Raw genomic sequence first — 10,792 nt, 5'->3', positions numbered from 1 at the left:
AGAACGTACAAACTCCGTACAGACGGCACCCATAGTCAGGGTTGAACCCGGGTCTCTGGCACAGAAAGACGGCACCTCTACGCCGCTCTTACAATATATATTGACAAGAAATCAGGTTCCTGTTCTTGGTTGCATTCTTTACTCTTTTTTTGCTCAGGTCACTGTAGCCAATAGGTTAACCAATATTAGGTTTGCCTCTCCACATTCCAGTCTATTTCCCAGGCAAGGTGCTTGTTGCCTTCCTGGACTACATGTTGTTAAATTGCAAATAGGTGTTTAATAAATGTGCTCCTGAGGACACTGCATGTGGTAGATAGAGGAAACGTTTCACAAGAAAAGGGGTAATGAATGATTAGAAATAATGTTTCCAATGTGAATTAATTGGTCTGTCCAGACTGTAATCATTGGAGTGGCAACGGAAGGTAACGTGTTCCTTCCTCAGGCAGAGTCACTTACAATGTGTCATAGGTGGAGTTGGTGTTCTTGTCATAATCTCCAAGCCCATAGTTGTTTGGGCTAATGATGAGGACGATGGCAATCACTATAATGGGAGTACCTATTTCAGACAGAAAAAAAATTACAGTCATAAAGGTGCTTATAAATACCAGTTGTACAGCTGTAATCTACACATAAACTTTGCTATATATTACACCATGAGCACTCCCTCAATTCAGTTTAGAAATAAACTAAGACAAAATTCTGGAACATTTACTATTAAATGTATTGAATCATGTTATAGGGCGATGCAATGGCACAAGAGTTGGTGTTACTGACTGCCAGTGTTGTCTATGTGTCTGCTGCTTCTCCCTGCGAATGGCTGGTTTGGTTTTCTCACACATTCCCAATGTTGCACTGGTGAGTAGGGTTATTCACTACTGTGAATAATCCCTAGTATAGGGGTGAAAAGGGAATCAGCTTGGACTTGATGGGCATGTGAGACAGAATAGGTTGCAGAGAAATAAATGTGGGTAATGGGATTGATGGGACTGCTCTGAGAACTGGCATAGACTCAATGGGTCAAATGGCCTCCTTCTAACACAAAGGGTCATAGAAACATACACCATAGAAACAGGACCTTTGGCTCACCAAGTATGCACTGACCAATTTATCATTTATACTAATCCTAAACTAATCCCATTATTTTATTCTTTCCACATTCTCGTCAACATTCTCCAGACTCCACCACTTCCCCAGACTCGAGGGGCAATTTACAATGGACAAGTAACTTGCCTACCAGAACAACTGTGGGAGTGGAAGGAAATTAGGGAATCTGGAGGAAGCCCATGCAGACTTCACAGAGGGAACATGTACATTCTTATGGACATCGTTTGAGGTCAGGAATGAGCCTGGGCCTCTAGCATTGTGAAGGAGCAGCACTACAAGCTGTGCCACTGTGCCGCCCATTCTATCTTTGGATACTATGTTGAAAGAAATGGCAGGGTTATCTGGCAACTGAATTGTTCCTTACTGTGCAAAGCTATTATAAAGTTTGGTAAATGTTACCTTTAAAAAATATAAACCCATTAGCTGTGAAAGTTGGCACCAGCAGTTATGTGCTCATCCTAATGGCTGCATCATCCTCTTCAGAGAACCGACGTTACAGGACATCAGGTTGAAAGGTTTTGTCGAGTGAAATGTGCGTGGAGGTGCAGTGAGAAATGAAGATTGAAGATTGATCAATCTCAATGAAACTTAATCCAAACTTGTCAGGTTTCACAGCAGCTCTACAATGGACAACGGATACTATAATACACAGAGGTCATGGTGATTTTAGCTGTGTCATGCCCAGAAAGGTGACAGCAGCTCTACAAAGGACAAAGGATACTAAAGGGCACAGTGGTCATGGTGATTTTAGCTGTGTCTTGACAGAAAGATGTCAGTAGCACAGTAGGGAAAAATACACTGAGCAAGTTTTCCAGCTCAATTGGTTATTCAATGTGCCCCACACAACATGTACAACCAGGCCATTGATGAGGAGAATATTCTTCAACTACATGATTGTGAGTCTTTGAAATTCTTTCCTTACAGATAATTCTGGTAACCAATTGGTGACTATCTTCAAAGCTGAGTGGTGGATTATCTGATATTCAGTTAATTCTATGGAATGGAAAAATGAACTGTTCTACAAGATTAGCCATACCTTTGCTGAATGGTGGAACTTATAAAGGGGACCAAAGGCCGACCTGTTTCTACTGCTTTTGTTCCATCTATCTTTTGCACATCATACAGAGTGTAGGAATTAACTTATTTGTAACACAAACTAACATTTTTTTGCAAGATAAATAGAATGACTTTGAAGTGACATGAGAAATCATTACTTGTCATAGACTCTAAGTGTTATATATGTTAAGCACTTATTCAAAGAGATGCATGACAGCAATGACGTCAGCCATGACTGATTAAGATCTGACTTTACAAGCCCAGTGAAGGATTTGCTGATTGCAGCATGCAAGAAAAAATAGTAATAGAGTCTGCTTTGGAGGCACGGCTGGCTGGTTAGGATACATAGGGAATGCAATGGGGAAGTAGCAGTGTTGAGGCCATTAGTGGATCAGCTGTGATCTTATTGAATGGTAAAGAAGGTTCGAGAGAGGCATTGACCTGCTTCTGCTTCTTGACACTTTAGTTCATATGAGAGTGTTACTGGGATATCAATCTAACATGACATGTATAGGTGTATGAAGGAACTGCAGATGCTGGTTTAAACCAAATATAGACACACAATGCTGGAGTAACTCAGCAGGACAGGCAGCATCTCGGGAGAGAAGGAATGGGTAACTGTTTGTGTCGAGACCCTTCTTCAGCCAGATATCAGGGGGGAGGGAGATAGATAGATAAGGAAGTGTGAGGGTATAAAAACAGGGCAAAGGGAATGGAGATCAAGGAAAATGTAGAATTGATCATTGTTAGCTGGGAGAAGGTAACAACAAAGCAAATAGAGACAAAATGTAGTCAGAGACAGTAAGAACACAGACAAAATGTATAGGTCTCCTTTGCTTCCTGAGACCCAGCGACGAACCAACAGATTGGGAATAAGTGAGGTTGAATGGGAGTCAGCATATGAACACCACTAAACACTGAGCACTCACAGGAAAGGACGTTGAGAGCACTTACGTGAGAAGTTACAGTACTATGCATCAAAATTGGTAGCAAGCAACTACCTGAGATCAGACCTCAGTCGGTGAAGTGCATTTGAAAGAAACATTTCCCTCACTAGTTACATCCATCTACTGGACGAGGCTTTTACCTGAGCATTCATGGAGTACATTGAAACTTAGGTGCCTGATGTGACAGGAGAGTACTCCAAGCCCTGCGACCTATCATTACCTAGGATGTATGCAGTTTGCCAGAGTATCAAAAAAAAATTCAAGTAAATATTGCACATTTATAAATAGTAAAATATATTTAAGTTTACAAAACATTTTTCACACAGAGAGTGGTGAATCTCTGGTATTCTCTGCCACAGAAGGTAGTTGAGGCCAGTTCATTGGCTATATTTAAGAGAGAGTTATATGTGGCCCTTGTGGCTAAAGGTATCAGGGGGTATGGAGAGAAGGCAGGTACAGGATACTGAGTTGGATGATCAGCCATGATCATATTGAATGGCGGTGCAGGCTCAAAGGGCCGAATGGCCTACTCCTGCACCTATTTTCTATGTTTCTAAGTTGGGTTATGACTTGGGATTCGGTGATCGATGGAAGTAGATTTTATACAGGTGGTGGAACATGAAGATGGAGGTCTTTGAAAAGGAAGAGGGCAAGTGGCTGGGTAAGGACTGGCACCTGGAATGGTCGACATGAGGGGAAATCTCCCTCTGGTCGACCAGAGGGAGAATCCAGAAGTCTGAAGTCCAACATACCAGGTTCAATAACAACGACTTTCTTACATCTACCATGTTCTTTACCCGAACAGCACAATCCTAATCCTATTTTGACAGTGGAACACTGTGGACCATCTCTTGCACTCCCATGGATGGACTTTGTTTTTTTTTCCAATAGCGCTTTCACTATTGTCTTGTTTTTTTTGCACAATAAGCTCTCTGGCAACCTGTCACCCACAACGTAAAAGGGGTCAATTTTGTGCTTGGCATTTTCTTTTTAACAATGAAAACTTTGGAACTTACTTACCCCAGCCAATGATGCTGAATTTCAACATGTATCTGTGCACATACGTGTTAAAAACTTTAACAAGAGCCAGGTACATGTGGAAGGCTTCAAGGCTCATCCATGTGAAGGAAACCAGCAGGAAATAATGGAGGAGTACAGCCACTGCAATACATAGACCATCTATATTGTAGACCGAAATCCACGTATCAATGAGGAACGTCATGTTGAGGAGCAACAGAGCGGCACAGAGATTTATAAGGATTTTTGAAGGATAGTCCCTGCGGAGTTTGCTGAAAGAAGAATGAACTTGGTAAATAATCATTCATTCATTTGCAATCACATTTCCATGATGCCACATTACATAAATTTAAACGAGAGGAAGGAAAAGGCAGAAATAGTTGAATTATGGCACTCTAACATGACATGTATAGGTGTATGAAGGAACTGCAGATGCTGGTTTAAACCAAATATAGACACACAATGCTGGAGTAACTCAGCAGGACAGGCAGCATCTCGGGAGAGAAGGAATGGGTAACTGTTTGTGTCGAGACCCTTCTTCAGCCAGATATCAGGGGGGAGGGAGATAGATAGATAAGGAAGTGTGAGGGTATAAAAACAGGGCAAAGGGAATGGAGATCAAGGAAAATGTAGAATTGATCATTGTTAGCTGGGAGAAGGTAACAACAAAGCAAATAGAGACAAAATGTAGTCAGAGACAGTAAGAACACAGACAAAATGTATAGGTCTCCTTTGCTTCCTGAGACCCAGCAACGAACCAACAGATTGGGAATAAGTGAGGTTGAATGGGAGTCAGCATATGAACACCACTAAACACTGAGCACTCACAGGAAAGGACTTGTTGAGAGCACTTACGTGAGAAGTTACAGTACTATGCATCAAAATTGGTAGCAAGCAACTACCTGAGATCAGACCTCAGTCGGTGAAGTGCATTTGAAAGAAACATTTCCCTCACTAGTTACATCCATCTACTGGACGAGGCTTTTACCTGAGCATTCATGGAGTACATTGAAACTTAGGTGCCTGATGTGACAGGAGAGTACTCCAAGCCCTGCGACCTATCATTACCTAGGATGTATGCAGTTTGCCAGAGTATCAAAAAAAAATTCAAGTAAAAATTGCACATTTATAAATAGTAAAATATATTTAAGTTTACAAAACATCGGGTAATAGCTGCCAATTTTTTAACAAAGGAGTAGCTTTTAAGCAGCATCTTAGATGAAGAGCGAGGCGTGGAAAGCAAAAGAGGTTAGGGGTTAGCATCCTAGGTGGAAAGCAAAACATAGATAGGGTTATGCACCAGACTGTTGCTCAAAACCATTTCTACTGGTTGTGTTTATGTTGAATCTAAATAAATGAAAGAACTACTCTTGCCATTCCAAAGCTAATTAAATAAAATAATTTAAACAGAAAATGGCTTTTATATATTGCTGCAAGTTTTTATTTTGTCAGAGTCATAGTATCATACAGCATGGAACCAGGGCCCTCAGCACTACGAGTCCATTCTGACCAAAATGCCCCATCTAAGCTAGTCCCATTTGCCCGCGTTTAGCCTAGATCCCTCCAAATGTTGCCTTTTCATCTGTCGGTCTAAGAAAAATCAATTAAAATTTGTCAAACTTCTCATTATAGCGAACACACTCGAATCACAGCAGTATTCTGATAGACTTCGTCTGGGCCCCTCCAAAGCCTCCACATCCTTCCTGTGATGGGGCACCCAGATATGCACAAAATAATCCAAATGCGGTCTTACCAAAGTTTTATAAACCTGCAACATGACTTCCTGACTCTTACATTCTATGCCTCGACCGATGAAGGTGAGAATATCATATGCCTTCTCGACCACTCTATCTACTTGTGTTGTCATTTTCAGGGAGCTGTGGACTTGGACTCCAAGATCCCTAACTGTATACGTTCCCCTTACATTTGACCTCCCCAAGTGCAACACCTCACACTTGCTCAGATTAAGCAAAAGATGTCATTTCTCTTTCCATATCTGTAACTGATTTATATCCCACTGTATCTTTGGACAGCCGTCCCCATTGTCCGCAACTCCATCAATTTTGATTCATCTGCAAAATTACTGCCCAACCCATCTACATTTATGCATGTCATTTATAGAAATATCACAAACAACAGAGGTCCCAGCACAGATTCCTATTGAACACCACTAGTCACAGACAGATTGACACACTTCCACCCCAATTCTTTGTCTTCAATGGATAATTCAGTTATGAATGAAAGTTACCAAGTTACAGTGGATTCCATGCATCTTAGTCTTCAGGATTAGCCTACCATGAAGGACTTTATCAAATACCCTACTAAGATCCATGGAGACACCATCCACTACCCTTCACCCATCAATCACCTTCGTCACCTCCTCAAAAAACTCAATCAAGTTACTGGCATGACCCTGCCTTGAACAAAGCCACGCTGACTGCCCCTAATGATCTAATTCTCTTACAAATGGTCTTATGTAAAGTTTTTACAACCTTATCGCACCACAAAGCACTTGGCTGTTCATGCATTACTTTTGGAGTGCTATTTCTTAAGAGGATGTGGCCAATATTGCAGCCAATTTGTACACCACAAACAGAAATGGGACATTTAATTAGATAGTAAAGATCGTGCAATTAATGTTGTCATAGCCATTGTGAGGTTCCTTTTCCAATAGAAGTGTTTGGGCTGTTTAGTCAGCTTGTTTTAACTTGTACGGAATCAAGAATCGATGTTTAAGAATGAAATTAAAGGATCACATACTGTAAATGGACAATATACGGACAAATAAATGACAACAAATTTGTCCTTTTAAGGCAGAGACGAGACGATTTTTTTTCTCTAGAGGCTTGTGAATCTTTGGAACGTTCTATCTCAAAGATTAGTGGAAGTAGAGTCTTTGAGTATTTTTATGGCAGAGGTAAATCAATAAACACTGAGATCAAAATTACTGAAGCTAGGTAGGAAGGAAGATTAAAGACAATAATCATATTAACTGTGATCTTATTAAACGGCAGGGCAGGTTGAGGGGCTGAGTGGCCTCAACCTGCTCATATGACCTTGTTTGAAAATGAAGCCCTTCTGACAATGCTGCATTCCCTCCAACAACAACCTACTCAAGACCAACAGGGGACAAAAGCAACCCCTTCTAACATTGAGATGCCAGAGGCATACTGCAGTACACTTACCTTTGGAGTGGTGTGCTGGACACGATACATACAATGACCAGACATGATTTCTTTAAAATATATAAAATATCGTCATATAATGGGTTGGGGAGGAAATAACAGTGTTGGAAGTGTTAGAAGTTCTATGAGGAAAACAAAAGACTTACTCAAAAGCTAGGTAGGTCACCAGTGTTACAGCCAGCAGAATTGAGGACAGGCCACAGCCTATATACGTAATGAAAGTAAGGATCTGGTTGTTCTTTTCATCGATAGGATCTCTGGAAAGGGCCTATGGAAACAACAGCAAAATTGGAGTTACTACAATGTTACATTCCATGGAGTTCATCTTGGTAGGTATCGGCAAAATAACTCCATGCTATACCTTTTGTTAAATCATTATTTGAGTTATTTGTGTTTAAACATTTAATTTCTCCATCCAACATTTCTCTATGTACTGTTTTAATGTGGGTATCTACCAGCTTCTTTTAAATAGGTATGCAGCTTGTCAGCTATTTATCCGCTGATGTCCTCAATGGCAATTAGATTTACAGTCTCTGGTAAAGGCATTTGAGAGGAGATGAGGAAAAGAATCATAATGGGAAGGAGCTGCCGATGCAGGTTTATACCAAAGATAGACACAAAGGGCTGGAGTAACTCAGTGAGTCAGGCAGCATTTCGGGGGGGAAATGATAGGTGATGTTTTGCATCGGGACCCTCCTTCAGACTGACCTGATCATCACAGATCCTTTTTCTCCAGAGATAGCTTGCCAGATCTGCTGAGTTACTCCAGCACTTTATTTCTATCTGAGGAAAATAATTGTCTACTTGAGGCTGTTCGTGATGTGGAATTCATTACCAAGAGGGATTAGAGGGGCAGAAAATCCTCACCATATTTCAACAGTACATGAAAAGCTGTGACCTGCAGACACTGTAGATCCACTGCTGGGAGGTGGGACTAGGTTCAGACCTCTTTAAACTGTAGGTCACAATGAATTTTCTATGATTCTATCCATGAATGGTTCTAAGGCTTCTAAACCGCAACCGTCAATCCTCTTTACAAGATCACAATTCTGTAGCCACTCTAAAAATCTGCCTGGGAAGTATTTCTTACCATGATGCAGATCCTTCTCAGGTTTCAACACCTGAGCAAATTGCAGCCCATACAGAAGAGCAAGCATTTGGGATACGAGCGGGATGGATTTGCTGGCAGCTGCTAGCATCTTCTGCCGGGTGGGAACTCAGTCTGCAGCACTAGGTTGAGTTAAATATCCTGATATAGCTATGCTTTGCCTTTGGCTGGCTTCTGGTTTTACTTCAATATCTTGCCAGGCAGCTGCATTTCTGATTTGCAAAAAGTCTCGGATACATAAAGTTCACAAGAAAGGGACTCTTGGGAGGACCCGTAATCTCAGTAAAATGCCCAATGTAAAATTGATGTTCCATGCTAGGATTCTCCCAAACTCTTCCTCTCCAGCCCTCCAAAAAATAATCAGTTTCAACGTTCAAGAATCAGAGGGTATGGGTTTAAGGGGAGACTGGCAGCATTTAATAGGAGCCTAAGGGGCAACATTTTAACTCAGAGGGTGGTGGGTATATGGAATGAGATGCCAGATGTTGAGGCAGGTTGTATAAAAGCATTTAAAATATACTTGGATATGTGCATGGATAGGAAAGGTTAAGAAGGATAACGGCCCAATCTGGGCAAATGAAACTAGCTTAGATGGGGCATCTTGTCGGCACAGACAAATTGTGCAATGGGACCGCTTTTGTGCTGTATGACTTTTTGACAATATGACTAACTTTGTGAGTTCAACAATTCGCTGTTTATGATATTAACCAGCCTCAAACCACAGGTTAAATATTGCAAAACATCCAAGCTATAATAAACACCCAAGTTACTATCTTTTTTTTGTCAGAGCTTGTTGTGCGGCATTCTGTGGCCAGTATCAAGTAGAATTAGCCTTATATGTTTAGACTTTCATTGGTTAGAAAGGTTCAAAATGCCGAGATCATAAAGGCCTTTTCCAAGTCAGGAAGAATAATAAGATATTTTTATTGGCTATTAAAATTTCAGGCATTAAGCTAGTTAGAATATAACCTATTTTATTTATTTTTAATAATTGTACTTTGAAAATTGTACAGGCATTTCAATCATATTTGACGGGTTGAATTCAGGGCAAGAATTTGTGATTGAGTTTAGTTTAGTTTAATTTAGTTTAGTTTAGTTTAGTTTAGTATAGTATAGAGATTCAGAGTGGAAACAGGCTCTTCGGCCCACCAAGTCCACGCCGACCAGTGGTCCCCACACATTAACACTAACCTACACACTAGGGACAATTTACAATTTTTACCAAAGCCAATTAACCTACAGATCTGTACGTCTTTGGAGTGTGGGAGGAAACTGGAGCACCCGGAGAAATATCTCGCAGGTCATGGGGAGAACATACAAACTCCATACAGACAGCACTAGTAGTCAGGATCAAACCTGCTTTAAGGCAGCAACTCTACCGCCGCCCAAATTGTGAAGTCTTTACTCTTGTTCACATACCAGTAAGATTCCAAAGTGTGTGAGATGGTTACATTCACATATTGTCTGATTGGAAGAAATCGATTCTGTTGTGCAACCATCTGAATTCCATCCACCGCTACCATCTGCAAACGTACAAAGGTACAGTACATAATAACTATAACCATCTGAAAATAATTCTGCCATTCAAGAAGCAAATTCCTTTGGCTCCTCTCCAGATATCATGCAGGCAGAATGGGTTGTGTTAAAGAATACAGAATGAGTTTGATAAATTATGGAATTGGATTGAACAATAACAATGGAAAGTTAATGCAAGAAAGTAAAAGTACTGCTAATTGGGAAGTTAAACAAAATGCTATGCAGATATGAATATGACATGAAGTACTTACTGTTTTTACTGAAGTCCCAGAACACACACTGTACATGAGTATTATTCTGCAATCATAGAACACAATGCAGACAATATTTATTCATTTCTCTGGTTCAGAATTAAAATGTAAAATAGGCATGACTTGTATAGAATTAATTATCTATTTTTCCCAACCACAGTTTTCAACTATGATCAACATATTGAATTTTATTACAACAAATACCTGGATGTGTATCTCATAAAATGGATTTGGATGAATCAATTATTTTCATCAACCTTTCAGATATCAGACCCTACACATACCTATTAAAGTGTGTTCAATGGTTCAGTCGGACGTTTGTGGGTTCAATTCCCACTGAAGGACAAAAATCAAGGTAAATCTCAGGATAATGCTGAGGGAACTGAGGATAACATTTTCTGGACTGACATACCTGGACTGAGGCCCTGTTCTTTTTTAATAAGAGTCCAGGAATTACCCAGGTCAATATTTATTCCTCCATTAACATAATTAAAAACTAACTGGTCTGGTCATTATTGCCTGTGGATGCATCTGTGCACAAATTGGCTTTTATATTTCCTTAAAAGCATTTGGGATATTTTGGTTTAC

The 10,792-nt window shown here is 40.4% G+C and overlaps 1 protein-coding gene across 1 annotated transcript in view; it reads right to left on the bottom strand.

Moving 5' to 3' along the window:
- Positions 1–10,792, bottom strand: part of adgrg2 (adhesion G protein-coupled receptor G2) — a gene marked incomplete at its 5' end in the record, with an annotated part of 52,487 nt that overhangs the window by 17,008 nt on the left and 24,687 nt on the right. Inside the window, 5 exons of the mRNA XM_033033503.1 lie at positions 457–556; positions 4,128–4,396; positions 7,456–7,577; positions 9,837–9,940; positions 10,205–10,250. Coding sequence (XP_032889394.1) covers positions 457–556; positions 4,128–4,396; positions 7,456–7,577; positions 9,837–9,940; positions 10,205–10,250 — 641 coding nt within the window. The remainder of the gene's footprint in view (positions 1–456; positions 557–4,127; positions 4,397–7,455; positions 7,578–9,836; positions 9,941–10,204; positions 10,251–10,792) is intronic.

This window comes from Amblyraja radiata, chromosome 14, assembly GCF_010909765.2.
Source record: "Amblyraja radiata isolate CabotCenter1 chromosome 14, sAmbRad1.1.pri, whole genome shotgun sequence".
Taxonomy (NCBI): Eukaryota; Metazoa; Chordata; class Chondrichthyes; order Rajiformes; family Rajidae; genus Amblyraja; species Amblyraja radiata.
Note: the sequence above shows the minus strand (reverse complement) of the source record. Positions and strands in the feature narration are given on the sequence as shown.